At 37.7% G+C, this 23,178-nt stretch overlaps 1 protein-coding gene across 3 annotated transcripts; it reads right to left on the reverse strand.

Moving 5' to 3' along the window:
- Positions 1-5,102: 5,102 nt before the first annotated feature.
- On the reverse strand, positions 5,103-22,019 carry MACIR (macrophage immunometabolism regulator). Of its 3 annotated transcripts, XM_079145825.1 has the most exons (4): positions 20,673-21,223; positions 19,855-19,939; positions 14,981-15,070; positions 5,103-6,092 (listed from the first exon to the last, which is right to left on the reverse strand). In XM_079145825.1, the coding sequence occupies exon 4, from the start codon at positions 6,067-6,069 to the stop codon at positions 5,446-5,448; it is 624 nt and encodes a 207-aa protein (XP_079001951.1). In that variant the 5' UTR covers positions 6,070-6,092; positions 14,981-15,070; positions 19,855-19,939; positions 20,673-21,223; the 3' UTR covers positions 5,103-5,445. The 3 variants fall into 3 exon arrangements, with proteins under 3 accessions (XP_079001951.1, XP_079001949.1, XP_079001950.1); XM_079145823.1 differs by lacking the exons at positions 19,855-19,939; positions 20,673-21,223 and adding an exon at positions 21,848-22,019; XM_079145824.1 differs by lacking the exon at positions 19,855-19,939.
- Between the last annotated feature and the right edge of the window lie 1,159 nt (positions 22,020-23,178).

Consider the following 23,178-nt stretch of genomic DNA (forward strand, 5'->3'; position numbering starts at 1 on the left):
CCTAATTCTGTGGAGTACAAAGTTAGACTGAACTAAATGAAGGGACTCTGCAAACAAAGCTTCTGTATTAGAAACTTCTTGTGAAAAATACTTTTGATTTCATTTCTTATACACACTAAATCAAGAATATGTATTTTTAATGTGCTTCTGACCTTAAATACTTAAGTAAACCTCCTGTGTCATCTGCATCCCAGGATAAAAAGAATGGCAGTACAAGAGGAAAAAGTCATTATAATATCTATTTACCAGCTTCAATACTTCAGCTTTTCTAGAAAGTAGGTCAGTTCATCTTAGCAGACAACCGAGGACACAGGTAGAGGTAACAACTGAACACAGTTCGCATGCCCTGACCCTTTTCACAGTCAATTATTAAGATTTCGCCTTCTGTATATTTTTGCCTACCCAGACTTTCCTACGAAGGCACTTTTGAGAAAAAAAACAAAAAAAAAAAACCAACTTTACATTTCAGCTTTTATACAGTTCGGCAATGTATGTGAGCACATCAATAAGCTAGGTAGGCTACTGAGAGAAAAATGAACAAGACTTCTTTCTCAGATTTCAGTCCCACAGGACTGAAGCTTCCCTCTCTCAAATTGCCATTTAATCTACAAAACACTGACTTTGCAGGATCTTGTGCTATCTTACCCACCTCTCCAAATACAGGAAAGCCCTTGAAGGTGAAAATCGTCTCAAACCCTCTGTTCCTACACATGCTGTTCTTGCTTTGTGGTGACAGTGGCAGCACCATTTTCCTCTGTTTGGGAGTTAGAAAGCATAGACCGAAATGGTCTCTTACTCAAAACTCTTCATACCATCTTTCATTTTACCTTGTCATCCATTGCAAGGGGTGTGGAAATGTGGTGGGCAAACATGTAGCTTCTAGGCATTGCTGAACAATTCTGTAGCAGCTGTCTGACAGCTGGGTTAAGAAAGATAACAAGGTCATTGGGCTCCAAGTGAGGCTTCAGGGATGGATTAGCGATGTCTGTCACATGCCTGGGGGAGTACATGCTCAGTATTTGTCATCCCAGCTCCAACCCCTTAGCTGGAATCTGATTTCATAGAGATCAAAGACCTTATTATTACATACGCTCCTTTCCCTAACTGAAGCACTAGGCCAGGGGTAGAGGATTCAAAGTCTTCCAAATATATATTTTCAAGTGTAATCCTTCAACATAAAAGTTTGCTGAAGAATACTCTTCCTGGTCAATCAGGCTAAAGGTCAACATCATGGGCCTGGTGTTCCCTCCTCTTTCCACTGGCCCACAGTAAGGACTCTTTTTCGAGAACATTTAGAAGGAATTTTGAAAGTGCTGCTAGCTTTTCAACAAAAGCAAAAGCATCAAAGCTCTTCTTTCCAGAAGTAACCCCAGCCAGGATCATTTAAGGACTCCACTGACTGCACAGCTACTTGCTTCCATCCCAGTAGATGCTGAGTTCTCTTTTCTCATCCTGCGCCCTCCCATAGATCTATACCCATACACAACCCCAAGATCAGAGGTGAAAACATTGAGATTTTGTTTCAGACTTTATCTCTGAAACCACTTAAGAAAACCTTGTAGAAAGTCATTTCAAAATGGTAAGAAAACCTTCCCAACTTCCCTGCTACAGTTGTGTCCGGGGGCTTAGCAAACGTGATATTAACAAATCAAACCCATTCTTCTTTTGATTGTTTCTACTGTTTCATCCAGAAAAATCCTTAATTTTTTTCTAACGTAAAATATCAAAGAAGTCCATTTCACAATTCTTATTAAAAGAACTGCATTACATCGAGAAGTGAATCTTAAGTGCTGACAACCTCCACTTCTAGCTTTGTAATCACATTTATTGTATTTCCCAGGCAATCGTCCTCATCAATTTCTATTTCCCTAATCAAACTACATTGTTTAAAAAGGCAATTTTACTTAATATTTGCTGTACTCTGCATTATAATAATTAATGTACATCCTTGCTCCCTCTCCATCCTAACTCTTTCAGAACATTTATACCATTTATCAACTCTAGCGGCCTCTCCTCCTACTTATTCTTGTTGAGAACAAACCACTTAGGCCAGGGTCATTCAAAAGTTTCCTTATAAAAAGTTCAATGGTTATAATTAAATAAAAATCTTTCCTAGACAAAAGGATGTTAGCATGAGAAAATATGTAAAAATGCATTGCTTTTCTCAAGATTTCAAGTAATATTCCTTCTCTGGACAAAGACCAATTTACTTTTAAAAAAATTAATTCAGAATCTTCTAAAAGCTTCCCAAACCCCAAATATTAAAATCATTTAAGTAAATCTCAGGGAAGGAAAAAGACACAGTGGTCCACAGACACACATTATGGGGCAAGGAGGGAAATGAACAGTACTTGATTGATAGACCAGGAATGGTAGTAGCCCAGTTGAATAAGAGTCCAGAAGGTGGGGTAGGAAGAAGTGGGTGGTGAGTAGGTTTAAACGTTCAGAGTCCTTTCTTCCATGACTGCTGACCAGAGAAGCCCTGCAATCCAGAGCTGTTGGATGGAAGCGAAAGGAGCATAAGAGGCTCAACTCAGGTTCAGGAAAGGACTGAAATTCTGTTGCTACTTTATGCCTTCTCTGAGCTTCTAACACATAGCACATTTGAAAAAAGATTAAAGTTATAGGGTATAGCAATGTTTCAGGGTAACAAGTACTGTAAGATTACATCATCAGGTATACTATGGCCCAAAGCATGTCCTACTTAGTATGGAATATTAAATTGAATTTTTAAGAAGAAAGGAGTTCAAAAATAGAAACTATGCTAGAAGGTTTTTTTCCCCCAGCTAAAAGAGATTCAACCTATTCTTCTTCTTCTTCTTTTTTTTTCTTTTTTCCTCCCTAATGAAATGCTACCCACCATAGGAACACAACTCCAAGGAGCACAGAAAAAAGTAAGACTGGACTAATGAAGGCACTATGCAAATCATTTAGGAAACTACTAACCAACCAGCCCAATGACATATGCCTATAATACCAGTGCCTCAAGAAGTCAGAAGAGAGAATCACAAGTTTAAGGTCATCCTCAGTAACTTAGTGAGACACTATTTCAAAGTAAAAACTGAAAAGGGCTGGGAATGTAGTTTAGTGGTAGAGTGCCCCTGTATTCAATCCCTACCAAAACAAGACCAAAACAACCTACTAATCTGGGGTTTTGAAGATTATTTTTTTTCTGGAAACCAAAATTTAAATTATCTATCTTTACTCACAGGAAACAGTAAATATGCCATATCTTACACTTTCAGTTCTTTCAGTTTTGCCACCGATGTCACCTGTCCTTAAGTAAAAACACAAAACAAAACAAAAAAGCTACATATTTTTATTTAACTCAAGAAATATAAGCACCTAGATAGGGGCAGATCACACAGGAAAACAGTTTGGTTCCCCAGTAAATGGAATACATATATCATTACCAGGAATAACTTGCTTTGCCTTGAAGTACCAATAAGTATCCATATAAATATTTCTGGGTTTTGTTTCACAAAGTCAGGGTCTTAAAGTACATGCTTAGGTAAAATTCTTAAGCAGTAACTAGCCTGTTGATGGTGGATCTAGTTAAAAGTACCACATAACAGTATGTGTTTACATCACCCTTTTATTTCATAGTTAGAAATAATACAGTTCCACAGGGTAAGTCATCAATAAATAACGGTGTTTAATCATTAAACATAAAAATCCCAACTCTTTGGCATCTGACAGGATTCTATTTCTTGTCAAACTATTGACTGTATAGATATAGTTAATCTTAGTGATCATTCATCAATACAATATGTTACAAAGGTGCAATTTACTTTAAAATATACAACAGCTGAAAAATTTCCAGCCCATCAAGAAATCTGATCAACTCAGTAAGATATGGGCCAACCTCCCCAAGGCTCTTCCACATGGTTTGCCTTAGTGAAAGTATAATAAACATTGATTAAGAGTTTCTAGGGTTTCCTAATACTTACTTTGCTCTAAATAAAGTTTGCCATTCATTCTGGCTAAAGGAAAAAATCACAATTGTGCCAGAAATGACCCACTCATTAATTAAAAAGTGTTCCTGTTTTATAAGAAAGATTGCTAACACCTAAGAAACCTCACACTCCCCACAGTAAAATATGCAGTTTTATGTTGCCAGATATGACAGATTAGTAATAAATTGCACCTTCAAAAAAAAAAAAAAAAGGAAGAACAAAAGAAGGAAAGGAAAAAAAAAGAAATAGAAATGTTTACAAAAGGTAAGTTACATACATTTTTTTTTTCCAAAATATATTCAAGAATAGTTGAGCTGTATTTGTTACTAAAGCCAGGGCATTATTTCTTTAGCAACAAATTGTACCAGTGCAATTGACATAAATTGTTAAGTAATCCAGGATTAACCCATTAAAATTACAGAAGCACTTTAGTCTCCTACACTAATCCTAGAAACTGGAATTTCAATGAGTGCTGTGCTGCACAGAACTAAAACTGGAATGACCCAATGCCATGCTGAATTAAGTATTACTTCATACTTAGTTTAAGCATTCAATTGTAGAAATCATGAGATCTTCTATTAAAGTCCCATTCACTTACAGAAAATTCAGATGCAAACAGTCTTACGCCTATAACCCACAATTAAAAGAATCCTTTCCATTGTAAAGTTCCAAGTGAATTTTAAATTAGAAAATAAGCACTAAGGAAACTTTTTCAACTTATGAAAACTTCATACTGGAAACTTTCTTGAAAAGCTTCCCCCCCACCCATTGTAAAATAAATACTTTGTATCCCAAATTTAATTTTATTAAGACACACTTTAATAACGCTATAAAGAAATATTTTACAGCCATAGAGATCAATAACTTTCCATGCGGAAATAAAAAATTCATTGCTCAATAATATTATTGAGACAAGTGAAGAAAGATTATTCTCTTAATCTGAAATGTTAATTTTTTTCAGTGCAAAACCAGTTATAAAATATTTAAACTCAATATTTAAAAATAAAAAGTGGTCCAATTCAGCAATGTTCAAGTTCTAAATTTCATAAAACAAATCATTACATACATTTTATAGTAAAATACAGAGTTCCAAGAAGTACTTGTGTACTTAAGATATAAATTTCTAATGAATCATACCAAGTCAGCAACAACCAAGCAGATAACATTCCCAATTTGAGTGTCAGAATCATAAAGATAAAATTACTGTCCCAAAGCCTTTTTTTTTTTTTTTCCTAGCTAAAGAGCTATACAAACTAACGGTCAACATTCTGTTTTCTTTGCAGTTGCGTGCTCTAGCATGATACCCTCCCCCCAAGTACCTGTGATTTCATTCCTGTATTCAAAATTTGATCCAAACAATTTTTATATTCCAGGAACACTTAGCTGATATAACCATCTATAATGTGAAGAGTCATGTACAGAGTACAACAGTGGATTTTCTCTAGCCAAGGGCAGGCTGACCTAAAGTGACTTAAACTGTGAGAGTCATTCATGTATTATTCCTAGCAAACACTCGGTCCCCTCGGAGGGTTAGGTGTTGAAGCTGGTACTGTAGCACTTCCGTGTCAGCTGGCTCCTTGATGTTCATTTTATCTAGATTGAGGTAGTCCAGAGATTTGGAGTGAGCCCTCTTACCTTTAAGAAGACAAAGAGGCAGGGGCCCATGGAGGGCCTTATAAGGTTCATAAGGTAAGGATTTAGTGCACTTGTCTCCTGAGCTGGGCATCCGCCTTCGCCTCCTGCCATTGACAGCTGGAATCTCATATGGCTGGTAGTACCTACTTCTGGTTTTATACAAACGAGAGGAACGTGCAAGTCCTGCATCCAGCTGTTTGGAGCGAAAGGAAGGCAAGGCTTCTCCCTTGCTCTCTTCACCTCCACTGCACTTCTGGGCCAACTTCAGGAGTTCCTCGCCAGTTGTGAAGCCAACCAAATAGTTAGAGTCCATGTGGAGGATCTGGTAGCCTGACACAGTTCGACGCATGGGTGAGCAGGGTGTGCTGGAGCAGCGAGGCTTCTCTGCCTCTGCTTTTCCTGGGGAGCTCGCCTCAGTCACAGGCAAGGGTAGGGTGGTCAGGGTATTTCTGGACTCCCCATTTATATCTACTTCCATTTTAGGCACCAATCTGCACACTCCTAAAAGTAAACAGACTTAGATTAGAAGAGCATAATGCACAGAACCTTGGTCCATGCTGGATGCTTTGAGAAGGGAGCCAGGAAATGACACTCATCTGAAAGGTCGCCGAGGACCAACTGAGATTTTTCTCCTTGTCTACTGAACACTTCAGAGGCGGCAAATGAAATGACCACTACCTCTCTCTGCCTGCGAGAACTCAAGCAGGATAAATGAAGGCCTGAGGTACTATGAAAAGGTGCAGACCGAAAAGCAAACAGAAAATAACATTCTTCTAATGCTAATACTGCCTGTGACCACATAAAGTTTACTCCTTGATGCAATATTAAGCAAATCAAATCCAGATCTCAACATTAAGCAAATAAAAGCAAGCAGAGAAAGTTGCACAAGAATTTCCAAAATGTTCCCAACTTGAGAATTACATTTTTCCCTCATTTAAGTTCAAATAAGTGCTTGGCTCTTTATACCTGAAATTATTTTCAATTGTGTTTAAGGGCCATATTATACAATTGACCAAGCTGGTCAGTTTTTGTGAAGAATTCAATTTTGACCTAAAAAATTATATTTATAGGGTCTGGAGGAGTCTCTGAAGAAGGTTCCCTCAAACGTTGTAAATGTTCTCCCTTCCACATCCCTACTGAATTATTTTTTAAAAATCATTTTACAGTTTACAGGTTAATTCTAAATTCAGTGTCATGGCATTTTTATTTTTAAAAGTATGTAAAATATTAAATGCCATTATACATGGCTATTTAATCATAAAACATACCATGATTTGAGATATTTTGCAATACCTCAGACATCACTCTTTTGAATAGTTTAATAAATAGCAGAATGATTCAAAATGAATACTAACACTGTTCATTACAATTATCACATAACACAGTGTGAGAAGACCCACTGACAAGAAGTAGCACAAATACTTAAGGTTCCTAGAAAGTTACAAATAAAAGAAATTTTGGAAAACCAGACACTAAGGGAAACAGTGACTTTGTTATTTCTGAGAAACTTTATATCTACTTCATCTTCAATTGGAAGTAGGTTACAGTTTTAAGTATCTCAGATCACTAATTAAAATGTCAAATAACTGAGTATAAGATGGCAAAATTTACTGAAAAAGGCTAGTGTATCACATAATTCTTGTGAATCCTTTCATAAAACAAGTACCTATTTCCTAATTGAAGCATTTCTTTCAGCTCTATACTCACTTAAAATCCAACTGGGAAACTAAAAACAAAATGAAACCTTAATCCTCGACTTGCATGCCCTACCTTTATTAGAAGACTGTGAGGTTACCAGATGCCATTCTTATTCTTACTATGGTTCCCATCTACAGCACGACTGAAAATAAACATTCATAATGATTCCTGAAGCAAAGCAAATGTCAGAGGGATCAATACAGGGATCACTATTTACTCTAAACCTTAGTCTAGTTCCAATTTTTATTTTACAAAAATACTCTAGCCTCTCAACCCTTCTAGATTTAAAGTAAGTGGCCTTATCATATATTATTAGTGTAAAAATAAATTTATATTCCATTGTGCAATATGTTTTTTGTTGGTAGGATCAGAATAATGACTACAGCTACTCTGATATGCATAAAGTAAAGATTTCCCAGCTAATAAACTTTCGAGGACCATATGAAGCATCGCATCACTAAATTTTTAGGCTAAACGAAAACCTTTAGGCAAATGAGAAATTAATTCTTCCTTTCTCCCTAATTCTATAGCCCTGAAAGAGCACAAGAAGACAGATTCTAGGCTTTCAACCTATGTAACCTGACTGGAAGCTACAGGCAGGAACTGTTTCTCTGATATTCATTCTGAAGGTCAAGGAAGGGATGGTCATAAGGCAAAAATAATCAGGACCATGGAGGAAATGGCAGGCCCACACAAAGATTAAAAGCACATAACCAAGGAGCTACAAAGAGAGTGACACTCAAGTAGCATCACCCACAGGCAGGCAGGGAGACACTCATCTAGGTCCCTTCCAAATTTGACAATTCATTAAAATCCCTTGATTCCCAGCAACCACCTCATTCTCATTGGTTATATTAGAAAGGTCTTAAAATCTATGAACTCAGATCCTATCCATTCTAAATTAGATTAATAGTTCATATTAACCCTAACCTCAAATTCACCTCTTTTGCTGAAGAGGGAAATAATTGCTAAGCAAATCAACAGTGTACAAAGTTGCTGTAAAGAAGAGTGAGCAACCAAGTGCAATAGCACACTCCTATAATCCCAGCAACCTAGAAGGGAAAGGTAGGAGGATCTCAAGCTCAAGTCCAGCCTGGGCAACTTAGCAAGACACTGTCTCAAAGTAAAAAATAAAAAGGTTCACTGGGTGCCTGTAATCCCAGTGACTCATGAGGCTGAAGTTGAAAGATTGCAAGTTGGAGGCCAGCCTCAGCAAATTAGGAGGCCCTAAGTAACTTAGCAAGACCCTATCTCAAAAATAAATAAATACATAAATAAATAAAAAGGGCTGGGGCTCTTTTGGTTCAATCCCTGGTACCAATAATAATAATAATAATAAGTAAAAAGGGCTGGGGATAAGACTCAGTGGTAGAGCACCCCTGGGTTCAATCTCCAGTACCACAAAAGAAGAAGGGGGAGCAGGAGGAGGAGGAGAAGAATAGTAGTAGTAGTAGTATTGAGCAGAGGGAGGAGGAGGAGAAGGAGGAGGAGGAGGAGAAGAGGAGGAAGAGGAGGAAAAGAGCCAAACACAAGCTTCTGTGGTCAACAGAACCATCAAGTTTCTTCCCACACTAAACCAGTCCAGCTGTACTAAGAGAAACCATTGGAAATTCTTAGAATTTCTCAGGTTGAAGATAATGAATGGCAGGATACAATGGTCTAAAGAAATAGGCAAAAATGACATACCAGCTAGCAAATAGGTATCTGGAAAACTAAAAAGGGAAGAAAGTAGGTGAAGAAATGTATAAAGTTCACAAATACAACATGAAATTCACACTGCTGTTGGATGGATAAGTATTATCACTTAAGCTTCCAGCAGCCAATAACACCATAATGAAATATTACCTGGCTCAGGCAAAACTATTTAAACAGATCTTCAGGCATCTACCTGGGAGAAAATGGTTTAATTTGGATTGTTAAGTAGAAGAAACATATATAGTTTAAGCACTTTGGAAATTTCAACCAAGCAGCTTGGTGTAAGAAACCTACCATATTTTACTGAGGCAGACAACACACTCATTAGAGAAAACACTATATAAAGACAAAGTTAAAGAACTAAGGATTTCTAATTTCCTCTGACATAAAAATGTAAACTAGCAACTAAGGCCAATGCAAAGCAGGGCCACACTCTGGGTGAAATTTCTGAATGAGATTCTCACTGCACTGAAACATGAAAGGCTCATTTTAACTATTACATATAGAACTGCTACCTGCTGAATTTCTGACAAGCAATTCTAAGAGCTGAAAAACTGTACTTTTTAGATATCAAACATCAGTCCTTTTGCACCAAACAACAATGTAGTCTTAAAATAGCTCTTCTGGGTAGTTCCATTGATCTCTGTAGTTGTAGCACCATACTGACAAAAGCATTTCAGTTCTTACAAGTAGGAACATGAATTCTAGAACCAGAACTCTCACATCTGCTTACATTTTTTTAAAGGATCCTTTTACTTATATATTGTCCTTCTCATTGACAACTTCTGGGTGGCACTAAGAAAACTAGGTGAAGGTGGGGTTTCAGCAAAGAGAGCTCTGATTGGCAAATATTTCATTTTTAATTGGACAGAATGCTTATTAAGCAGCATACCTCCCATTCTTCAATGTGACTGAAAAGGAAACATTTTGTTATTGAATCCCTAAGAATTTCTTGACTGAATTTAAATACTGAGGTAACATCCTAAGAAAGTTAGAGAATCAACTTTTCAGTTTTTGTTGTTGTTGTTGTTGTTGTTGTTGTTGTTTACTTGTTTAATTAGAATCTGCCTAGGTACTTCCCCATCTGAAGAAGTTTAAGTGCCTTCTAATTCCAGAATTTGGCTAATAACATAAGATGACACTAAAGATTGCACAGTTTCAAAATGAGCGTATCTTCCCTCCCCACCTGCAGCAGCTGGGACTACAGGTATGATGCATGCCTGGCCAGCCTGATACCTTGATGGTCAATATTTTCCACAGCAAAATTCATTTTATTTTCCTCCTTCCTTTCCCCATCCTTACCCAGAACTAAACCCAGGGCCTTCTGCATGCTGACCATGTGCTCTACCCCTGAGCTACATATACCCCAGCCCCAATTTTTTTACTGAAAAACATTCATTAGAAAATAAAGCTACAGTGACTACAATCAGAGATAGCTTATGTTTAGCAGCATATTCCTCAGGTTTTACCATGAAAAAAAAAAAAAAAAACTGCTTACAGGCTTATTATTTTTAGTAAGCTTATTCATAATTCATTTTGTTTCATAATTTAAAATAAACCTGTATCCCAAAAGTGCATTGCCAAGATAAAGGATTACAAAGCACCCTTGCAAGTATTACTGCAGGAATGTGCAACAAGCAGGATTTCCACTGCACCAATAAACAGTGAGTCAAGCAATCAGGCCTGATACTAACTTTTGCATTCAAGACAACTAACTATCCCAAGATGCCTTCTTGCTTCCATTAGTGCTTTTCATATATGTTTAAAGCAAAAGACAGGAAACATAAAACAACAACAAAAAAGTTTTAATGTTATAGTAAGAGAAGCAGCCAGATTTCTATGAACAGGAAAGTGTAGATCAGAAAATAAAACTAGAAAAATCAACTTGTAGTTCAACAATGCTTTTAAAATTAGGCTTCTTAAAACAAGTACTAAAAGCAAATATAACTTTTAAAAATGACATCTAAAAATCTTCAATATCAAATTTCCTCACAATCCAACTAATAATAATAGCACTGAGTTTATAAAGTATGAAATACCTGGCAGTGGTAGTACATACTACTTTATTTCTTTGAAATACATTACGATTCAATTAGATAACACTAGACAAGATAATACTAATTCTAGAAAAATGTACTCACACAGTACATGTTTAAAGCAGTGAGTACAGCATGCATGTGAATTCTGGCTGAAAATAAAGCAAGAGATCCAAACTACAACACACACACTACACCTGTGTGCAGGGGAACCTAGTCTATCACCATGAGACATTCAAATGATTGTGACCTGTACAGAATCTGCACAGCCACTGTCCAACACAGCCAAGAGTCCAAACCTCCTATACATTGGACACAAGGCCCAATATTTTGAAAATACAATCTAAATGCCCTTCGTTCCTTGGATCGGCTTTGAAACTAGCTTGTAAGTTTCAAAACTGTTATTCAAAGAATTCTTTTAGAGAAATATGGCATCCTAATAGAATTTCATATAATAAACTCAAAGAATCAAGTGATTTAATACTTTCCTAATATATATATATTTATCAGTAGTATACCTATTAAAAATATTTCAACTCTCAAAAAGCTTTAGCTGAGATGTCAAAAGACATGGAGACCTGTTGTTAGACCCCTTATACCAACTTGGAGAGTCTATTTTTGCTGTCTTCTCTTAGAACATCTTCTATATAAAATATATAATTTCATACTAGGAAAAATCACATGTGGAAATATTTCTAAAAACAATTCTAAAATCAAAATTTCCAGGTACAAGAATATATGCTTTTAAGTTTTATAGCACTACCACAAAGCTTTATATAATTTTTTTTCATTTTTTATAAGGGGAATATATTTATTACCTTATATACTAAAAACGTAAATACTTTTTTAAAAGTGCAATTTACATACTCACCAAGAAAGTGCCCGTTTCTACTTTCACTGCTTATAAACAGAAGCTACTGAACAAGAAAGAAAGAAAATATGCCCAAAGGAAAATATGTTTCATTTTCCCAAAGGGAAAAGATAAATGAAAAGGGCATGATATCCATTCTTTGACTTCAAATATCTCATACTATTGCACTTAGATACTTTTTGCAAATAAAATTTTAAAACTGTCAAATTTCCTTTAAGCAAAGAGAAAATAAAATTTACATATACTAGAAAAACATACATGATGGACATTTTTAGAGTATCAGGAACAACACACACCACCCCAAAAGGAGCAATCTGGCTGAGAGTAAAGCAAACAGGCCCCCAAAACACCACTTGTCTAACGGATCCTCATGTGCCAGGATGAGTAGTCAAGAGGATGAGAAGTCATACCACAACCTACCTGGAATAGGTACTAGGACAAGCAGTCATACCGCAATCTGCCTGGAATCTGTAACAGAATGAGCAGTCACATCGCAACCTGCCTAGAATCTACACTAGGACAAGCAGTCATACCAGAACCAGCATGGAAACTGTACCAGAATGAGCAGTCATACCACAACTGCCTGGAATCTGCACAGTCTGAACACTCTCCAGAAAGCCAAGCTTCCTATATATTTCCAATATACTTTCCAGAAGGCCATGCTTCCTATAATATTCTGAAACTATAACTCAGATGCCTTAGTTCCTCAGACCAGCTTTGAAAAATTGTTGATATGTTTCATAACTGCTATGAAGCAGCTTTTACAAAAGTATTGTGTTCTAGAATTGGTTTTAGAATCAGGCTTATCAAAAATGTCACCACCAGTAAACCAAACACTGCTTCATATGCTTTGTGTACTTAGCAACATATAGCAATAGCCTATGAAACAGATATGAACATAATGATCTTAAAGCATAAAACAAGAAGTCATGTTAATAAAAATCCTTTTCAAGAAGAACCTGAAGTAAAACATGCACCATTAAAAAATAAAAAGTAAAACATAATAGCAAAGTAAAAAAAAAAGTCTAGGGCAAGGATGAAGGGGTCCTTTCAAGTTTTTCCATATGGAAACAAATAAATAGGTTTTGTTTTATTTTTTTAAGTACCTAAAATAAACCATTCAGAATAGAGTCATTCTTTGAGAAATGTGATCTTCTAAGCATGACTAATATGAGTCTAGAGATGACTAGAATCACCTAGTTTTGATGCCAGAATCACCTTGGAGTTCACCCACCTGGAAGCTTTACATTTGGGAGTGACAGACAAGTACATAAAGGCCATGAAGGCCAGGGCTTGCCTGCAGCCACGAGAATAGTTAGTGGCCATAACAACAACCCAAGTCTCCCGGCTCAAAATCCAATACTTCTTTGATTACATTATGCATGATTCTAGTATGTGGCTCCCAAACTTGTCTATACATTGAAATCATCCTAGGTGCTTCAAAATTACTGTTATCTGTGTTCTACTGGACTTATGATTTAATCTGGGCTCTAACATTTTTAAATGAACTCCAGGTAACTAATATGCATATAGGTTTGGGAACTTGTATATAGAACACATTGGTAAGAGAATTTAACCCAAGTTCCTGACTTTTTTAAATTTGAAATTAATCAGATTAAAGAGACTTTCACTCCTCTAAATTCCTGCCTCTTTTTAGTCATGTTGGTAAACATAATTTTTGCCTACTTAATCACAAACAACCTATCCCTAAGGCCTTCCTTCTAATTTATTGTTTTTAATCTACTGTGGGCTAAAAATATCTAACCAAACTCATTAAAATTGGATATAAAATACAAATAAATCTGCTGAATGAGATTGAGCTCCTTCATCGGCACACAGTTTGGTATATTAGACACATAAAGTCTCCATGGACACAGTTATTTTCAAAACAGTTTGGCACTTGCTTATAGAGTTAATATGTATTAAAAAAAAAAAAAAAAAAAAACTCAGCTACCCCACTCCTAGCTATTAAATCAAGAAAAATAAAAATATATGTCCACACAAAGACCATAACATATAACATAAATAAACACATATATGCATAGAGACACAGATAGCCACACACATGCCAATATATTCCTGTGGTTTCTACCCACTCCTAGGTTTGTGCTTTATTTCAGTTGGGTGAGTTATGAGCCAGCCACATTATTTCTTATTTAAAATCCTCTAAATGTACCTTGTACTTATGTTTTTCACCCTTCTTGCCCTTGTCTTGGAATATGGAAATTTTAGAAGTGTTTTTATTTTTTTTCAGTGTTTTAAAATGCATTTTTATAAACTTGATTGGGTACATCTTAACAATATGGGTATTTATTTCTCCCTATCATCCCTCTGAATCATTTCTCAACTAACTGCTAATTTAGAAATCCCTTATTATGAAACTGCCTTTCCCAAGGATTATGACTTAAGTAATTCAAAGCAAGGACCTACGGGCCAAGCGCAATGACATTAAAGCACCAAATCACAAAAAGAGAGTTTTCAAAATGCTAAAGAGCTACAAAGATCATTACTATTTCCCCCTTCAAAAATCTGAAGCCACACAGACAACTATGTCAACACAGACACACAGATGACATACTGGGGGGGAAAAAAAGGCAACAGCATTGCACACTTTAAACAGTTTAAATTAGTTAAAATGCTAAGAGGATGCCACATTGGCGGTGAACTGCTACACAACTAGGTGAAAATGACTGCTTTCAGCCACCTGCTAGGCATCCTTTATGTATATACAACTAGAACTTGTTGCAGATTATTTCACCAACTTTTGGAGATAAACGTTTTTACTAAAATTTCCCCAAAACTATAGCAACTATCTCTAACTACTATATATTCTGAAATAGTATTCCATAAGAACTCATTTTGCAGAAATTTAAAAATGTACTCAAAGAATCAAACATTTTTAATAATGTTAGCATATTGCAATCCTCATTTCAGTTCTGATCATTAAAAACTTTGTAATTGTTGTACAAACATTTGCAATAATACACTGGCATTACATAGTCACCCATTTATGTAATCCTTAATACAAATTATGATAACGCATTCACATTCAACTAGTTAACAAACAGAAAAAGCAAAATATAACTCACCAGACTAAGTCCCAGAAGATGTCACAGTACAATTTCCAAAGAGTCCCAAGGGAGCACAGGCATAATAATTTTTCTGTTGTACTCCAGATACTAAACATGAAATACAAAAATAAACCTGTAATTTAACAAGTAACACAATTTAAAAAGCAATTATGTGCATTCTAACTGCAAAACAGGATGAAACTAGCAGGAGGTAGTACCAGGTAAAGGTTATATAGGGTATAATAATTAATTAATTCAATTAAAAAGTAATTTTGAGTTTATTCAGCTTAATGAATCCACAAACATGTTACCATGCCTGTTCCCAGTATTTTGTTGATAAACTCTACCTACAGTCTAAGAGTACCTAGCAAAGCTAAATTAAGATACAAGAAAAATTAGGGCTTACCACATTCCTTTTACTATCCTAGTCCTATTGCAGTTACCAGATTCACAGTATTCTATAGGAAAACAGAATGCTGAGGCTGGGGTTTATAAAGCAAGGGAGAAGGGGGTTTCTTTCTGCTGGCCTTGCTAAGAACTCTGCCTCCTGACCTTGCATAAATAGGAATCTTTAAATGAGGCCAGTAAGATCATCCTTCCTCCCTGATACAGTTGTTACATGGATCAAATGAGATGAGGTAGGTGAACGTGTTTTGCATGCTGCAAAGCCCTTTACAGATGTGTGATGTTATTATTATGCAATTAATTTTTGGTGTCTACTCATTTGAGCCATATATAGCAACAATAAAAATTCTTTATAATATTGCTGAGGTAAATGGGGAGGCTCTTGGAAAATATTTTTTAAGACAGAAAAACAACTCATTTCACTTCTTTTTAGTTGCTACCTTACTTAAGTTTTCTAGCATCTCCTCTGTGTCTTTCCCCTCTTAACTGGGGAATTAATGTGTAAGAGAATCTATCTTTATCTCCTGACTCCCCAGTTAATTGGGTTAATTTGTCGAGATCAAGAAAATTCCCCAAAGCTCTTTTCCACCTGTGAAGGCTTCTTTGGTTGTTGAGTATTGTGTTGTGTTCAAATGAGGGGAGGGGGGTTGGGGGGGGTGGTAAATGAGGTGAGTTGATTGATTTCACCAACATAGGCACTGACCCTGAAAAAGTGGCAACAGTACTGTAGAGCATTCTCAAACTCAAGAAAATCTGTAAGGGAAAAGGCAAGGAGCCTGCCACTGGATTATTTTTCTACCCAACACAGAAAAGTTTTAGCCAAAGGAATTGAGTAATTTACTGAATTAATGGCACTTATTTCTTTAGTTCAGAAAGTGGAAGGAGCTCATGCACCAAAAACATCATTCCAAGGAACTTGTGTTTATCAGCCTTTCACTGGATGTGAATAACAGAAATGTTACCTTTCACTATTTTGAAACTATTTTTCAAAGTGGGTAAGAAGAAAACTAGATAATTAAGAATTGGTTCCACCTCAACAATGAAGCCTCTGGTTTTAACATAAAGTGAATTTTAATGTAGCAAAAATTCTAAACTATTAGTAATTTTTTTTTTTATTTCACATAATTTCCCCCAAAGAGTTTCCTAAATACTGTTGTTGTAAAGGTCACATTGATATCTTCAGTAAGTGGATTTTTAATGAGAACATAAGTAGAAAGAAACCATATTTTTAGTTTCTGCTATATGCCAAAAAAAAAAAAAAATGTTATTTGTGGCATTTAATCTTCATTCCATGATAGAAGTTACCATCTCCATTTTAAATATTTGATCAAATGATACTACTTGAGAGTCAGTGTAGGACTAAACTGAATCCCATCTGGTATGACTCCCAAAGCCCACTTCCCTGCCTTTATGGCCTCTGATCAGTGATAAGCACAGCCTTTTGCATAACAATCATGTTTCTGAAAAATGTGTATGTATTCATTTCTATAAATGGAATCCTATCTTAAAGCTTATTTAAAAATCAGTTTTTATCTAAAAACTTATTGCCTCATTTATGAAATGGTTGGGGGAGGTAGTTTTTACTACTAGCTTTAAGGTTATTTCTAACTTAAAATCATTAGGATCTTAAGGTACACAGTGGAGGGTCTTATACAGAATCCTTCATAAGTCATGGACTTCTTAGAACTTCCAAGCTATTTTTTAAATCACAAACTATAAGGCAGGAAAAAAATGTTTCAGTCAATACTTGCTGGTTATACAGTTGGATGCCAAATATAGATATGTATTTTCACTTCACTTTTCAGGGCTACATTTATCACAAAGTAAGATATTTCATTTAGAGTTTTACAAATTTAGACTGAAAATCAAGAAAGAACATTAGAAAAATCTGAACAGCTTAGTTCTAAATAAAGATAGTCTTAAAAGTCTTAAATCTCATTTAAACTGCACTGGAAAAATATTTATACTTTAAATTTTTTTTTCAAACCCCAAAGAAAGAAATTAACCCAAAACATCAGTCTGGATTTGCAAGCAGGGGAGTCTTCAAGTAATTATTCACCTCCTGCACTGGAACTGATGTGGAAGTCTAGGAAATGGTCATAATTTCATAGTAAACAAAGTGTAATAACTGATTATCCCTGTTTCACAGGTGCCAAGTCAAGAATAGAAGACAAACAGAACCCAGGGGAGCAACTGAAGGGAAACCAAGGTGCAGACACTCCACTCCAGTCCTGGTGTTTACTCAAACTGCTTTCTACCCCCGCCCCCCTCTCTGTCTCTGCTGTGTGTTAACTGAGTGTGCCTGCACAGGCACTAAGAAGAGAAGGAAGATGATGGTGTGATGGTGAAAAAGAAAAAAAATCAAAGCAAGAAACCAGTTTCTTAAAAAATCTCTTCAAGAGATTGCCTACAAAAAGAAAAAAACAAAACAAAACAAAAAAAACCTACCACAAATTATACTAAGGGTTTCATTCCCATCTCCCATAAACAGCAATTGAAAGATGGTAATACAAACTACCCTCAAAAATGTGTCTTTCCGATAATACCCATTCTTAGAATACTTTAAAAATATATCAATCTCTAACACTTGCAGTTGATTATCCTGACATGAAGGCTTGGAAGGTATCAATGGATCATTTGTCAACAGCATCAAGAGGAAGGCCCCATATGAAATTCTTAGATAGGCACTAAGTGCTACACAGAAACAGACTGAAGTTAAGTAGAGCCAAGGCTAAAGGATACAATGTTTCCAGCTAAGATGAAACAAACAGAAAATCCAAGGTCACTATCCTATAAACAATGAAAACAAGAAAAATTAAGGGTGGGTAAAAGTTGCCAGGAGTCATCTGGATAGGGAAGCCATAGATGACTAAGCAAAAGGCACCCAACAACTCAACTGCAAATGAAACTTGTACAAATAGAAAAGTTTTGAAAACATTAACTAGCAAGTGTGTCTAATTTCTCAGGTAAGGAGATAAATATGATCACAGTTAAAGAAGGAATTCTCTAAAAGTAGGGTGACCATATGTCTCAGTTCATAGTCCATACCCCTGACATAATTATTTACAGTACCCTCTTTAACTCTCAAAAGTGTCCCAGAATGGCAATTATATTGTTATCCTACTCAAATGTAATATAGTTATGGAAAGGCAATAGATTTTTTTTTTTTTTTAATGGAAAAAACATCTCCCTGCTCAATGGCTTTCCACCAAGTCTGAAGAATACTTTTTTTGTATCTACTCAGGCATTCAACTGTTCACTTAGTCATTCAACAATCTTTCTCCAGTCTTACTAAATGTCTTAGCAGTGAACAGGGACTGGGGCAAATATAAAAAGTTGAAAACCAGGCCAAAGAGAAAGACACACAGAGACATGGAAATACACAGATCTAATACACAGAACAATAAACTTGAATGATACCAGGAACCCAGGAATGAGGGGTTTTTTTTTTTCCTCCAAAATAATGAAAGCCCATATTGAAATGTTCAGGTTCCCACAAAACCTTACTCACACATCCTTAAATCTCAGACTTTAGCACTGGTCCACCACCAAAATAACAAGAGAAAGAATTTTAAATCTATCGCTGAAAAAATCATAAGGTCATAAATAGGAAGGCCAATATACACAGCTTTTGAATTATGGTAAATAAATCTCACTAATCATTGAAGATAGCACTGAAAAAAGAAAGGTAAATTTTAGGCAAATAAATTAGTAGAGTAGAAGTTATGAGGTTTATTTCTTGCTTCCAAAACTTTTTTTTTTTTTTTTTTTTTTAATGGAAAGAGCATTTCTCAGAGTGGCTATTTAAGAAGAGGCCAATAATAAAAAAAGCATTTTGAAGAAAGTAGAATTTTTTTAAAATTCCATTCAGACTAGTAAAAATATTTTGTAATCACTAGTCCTAAGACTACTCTAAAACAAGGAAAAGATGGACCAAAATATTCCAAATTGGAAAGAAACAAAATGACTGACTACCAAAGTAGAACATAAAACAGAGGGAAAAAATGTTTATCTGTACCTGCATGATCATCTAAGAGGACCCTTTGAAATAATTTCACTTTACTATTTGCAATTTGTAAACATTAAATGATCAAAGGTTTTTTAAAAAGATTTAAGTAGGGTGTGACTTTTCTAAAACCATCCTTGACCTTATAAACCATTAACCTTACCAACATGGTAAGACAACCCATAAATGGTTCAGTAAGACAAAAATGTTTCTCTTTCTAGTATCAGTTCTTTTAATAGAAACTCCCTTTAAAAAGTGTAGCATTCATTTTCTTTCCATTTCTGCTAGTAAAAATTAAACCCAGGTTACTAATATCTTCTTGCCAGGTGAAGTCATCCTTCTACTTTTAGAGAAAATATTCAGTTTCACTGCAAATATGACAGGCAATAACTGGAATTGTTAAGTTTACACAGTCTTTATAAGGATTTGCCTCTACCAAGCATAATCAAAGGGAATGGTGTACACAGTGGAAGTGACTAACCTTCCAAAGGAAAGCCTAAAGCCAGGTACTCATTTTGATAGCCTGATGACAAAAATCAAAAAATCTTCTTTCTGGAAGAAATGAGCTGAACCTCCACAAACTACAAGTCAGCAAAGAAATTTTAAATAATGTCTGTAAAGTTTCATTATTCCATCTACACCAAATGTTTGAGTTAATATTAAAAGAGCTCTCCAAAACTTACAGAGATACACAGAAAATAAGCACTTTCACTGTTATGCAAAGTCAATAAATATATCTTCTATTATGGAATAACTAGCACTAAAAGTCTCATCTACAATTGGATAAACCAAACCAAAACTGGTCGAAAAACATTCTATATACCACTTCTTATCAAATTATGAGGTCTCTGTGCTCATTAACTCTTTTCACCTGTACATTCAAAGGCTTATAATGCACAGTTACATAATAAATACAAAGAAATCTGCAAACTACTCATTAAACATAGTAGTGTAAGCATAAATTGTGTCCTTGAATTAATAAAGTACCCAAAACTTCTGCAATAATTACCACCGCTGTATTGTGAAATGACTGGGAAAATAAACTTCGGGACGGGGTCTTTCTGTCTCCCCATGTCTATCCCACTCCACAGGACTGAAAAGAAAAACAAAGCAACTGACAACCCGAAATCGTAGGCTAGTTTTTGAGAAACATAATATAAAATGAATAGTTTAGTAACGTCAGAAACGTTGTACAAGAATTGTTCTTTCAGTTAGGAGTGGCAAGCACACCACAAAATGCTACTGCCTCCATTCTTCCTTCTCTTTGAATGATGAAAAAGTTCCCATCTCCCGTTTTACCTGTGCACCACAGCCGTACACATACGCATAAACACACAGAAATCTTGGCTCGACACAAAGCACTAACCCACGCGGTGCACCGTGGCGTGGGTGGAGAAGCTGGGAGTCCCTAAGGATGTGGAACACTTGCAAGGGGAAAAGGACAGGGCCACCATTCCCTTCGCGTTTTCGTCTCCATTCTGGCAGAGATTTGCAGATTCCACCGCTAGAGAGAGTTTGGCAGCTTCACAATGGGGCCGCTACTCAAGGTCTGACTGCTGCCAGCTCCAAAACCCCTTTCCTACGCTTCTGACCCGCCCCAAAGTCCACCCGCGACAGGTGGGGCGAGGGCGACGATGACCAACGACATCTGCCGCTTTCGCTTCTGACGAGCTCCGGGCCCAATCCACAGGCACGCACAGGGCCACTACGGGCTGGTCCACCCGCGCCGCACCAGCGGACTCGGGCGGCCTCGCCGCAGGTTGCAGAACAGGCTAGGAGGGCTGGTGAAATAAGGCCCTGTAGGCTCACCCCCAAGCGCTATCTGGCCGGGGCAGTGGCACCCAGCGCACCACCGAGGGCGCGGCCAGAGGCGCAGCAGGCCTAGAAAGAGCTACTTCTCAATGGGGCCCCCAGGCCTGCTGCCCGGCGGTCAGGGCAAGGCGGCCGAGGCTAACACGCGCGCCAACGCATCCAGACTTCCGCACCGCGGCACAGCCGGCAAGCCGCTCGGGTTCGCAGAATCCCCGCACCTCCCTGGCGGGCGCACGCCGCGCGCACACGGGGGCGCACGCCCCCGCACACTCACTCACACGCGCTGCACACTCACGGCGTCTCGGGCCCCACCCCTGTGCCAAGGACTGCGGGCTCCCAGCACTAGCGAGGGCCCCACCCAGTTCACCCTGACCCCAGAACCCTATCGGGTGCAGGGGGACCGGTCCGCAGAAGCCAGTGACACTGAGGTCGCACCGCCACCCATCCCGGGGGCCAGCCCTGCCGGGATTCCCCAGCACTGCGCAGACACTGCGCGCCCGGCCCGGACACGAGGCAAGGAGGAAGGGGCGGCGCCGTGATTGGGACTAGCACCAAGGATCGGTGACTGGGGCAACCCCCCCACCACCACCACCACCCATCACCACCACCTTTTCTGCGGCACAAAAGGTTGCAGACGGAGCCGTCGTCCCCGTGCAACCTACCGGTGGCCCAGAGCTCCGCCGCCTCCTCCGTGCCCGGGGCCGCGGACCCGGAGACAAGGGCGGGAGAGGCGCAGGGCTGCGGCGCTGAGATGCGGGCAGAGGCCGCCAGCCAAGCCAGCCGGGTACCCTCTCCTCTCCCACAGCGCTCGGCGCCAGCTACCGCCCCGCGTAGTCCCCGCCTCCTCCTCCGCCTCCGCCTCCTCCGCTCGCCTTCCCGCCTCCTCCCTCTGGCTGCAGAGGCACAGCCTGTCAGCTCTGAGCCCGCCTCCTGAGCCCAGCAGACACCAGAAGGAAGGGCGGGCGGGAGAGAGAAAGACGCTAAGAGGCCCGAAGAAGTCGGTGCTGGTGGAGGGGGCGCGGTTACGGAGTAGGGACGGGAAGAGGAGTGAACACCCCCTCCTCAGTTCAAACACTACTTTTAACTGGAGTTTCAACTCCCAGGCCTGAGAAGCCAGAGCCTTCTCCAGATAAGTGGTGTGCTCAAATTTATTACTCGCGAATCTCGATAAAGGCTCAGCACTGAGCAGAGGTAGAAAACACTGGAAACCCATGAAGTTAGAAGTTAGTGTCAGTCTTCAAAAACCATTAAATATCTATTGAGTGTGTGTGTGTTGGGGATGGGGATAAAGTTAAAATTCAGATTCTGATCGGCATACCTATTTTTGAATCTGCAGATTTGATCTTTTCAATTCTTATAAGAAATATATTTTTCTTGATCCATGATTATCTTCAGGTACATCTCTGCCAGACTGGTTAAGTTTGGAGATAAGAATATTTACTGCCATTTATTTAGATCTCACTATAGGCCAGGTCTTTTTACATACACTTCCAAGTTTACATCTCTCAACAATTCTGAAACACATTTTAAAGATGCAGAAAATTTGTCACTTCCTTGAAGTCACATACCTTATAAGTGGCTAAGCTGATGTGAATTCAGATAGTGGACCCTAGAATTTATAAGTGTTCTAAACTTAGGTACCAGTCATAGTCTCAAACCAAGAGTTTGTTGTTTAAAAAATAACAATAATGCTTTATCTGAACATAAAAAAACATAAATTTGGTGTAAATTTGTACAAATTTAAAGAGCCCTTGATTCAAACTTGTTCCAGAATCTGTATATAATGTCCTGGATAATACAACGGTTAATAAATATAAACACATCTACTTCAACAGTAACCTGCTCAGGTAAAAAACATTTCGTAGTAGTGCCTTTTATTGACCTAAAGTCCATGGGAAAGTAGAGCTAAGAGAATATTTTCATGAATGTTCTCAAAACAAACTTGGGAAACACTGATTATTTTTTTCCAACATAGATATATATGTAATGTCTC

Source organism: Sciurus vulgaris (genome assembly GCF_902686455.1).
Source record: "Sciurus vulgaris genome assembly, chromosome: 6".
Lineage (NCBI taxonomy): Eukaryota > Metazoa > Chordata > Mammalia > Rodentia > Sciuridae > Sciurus > Sciurus vulgaris.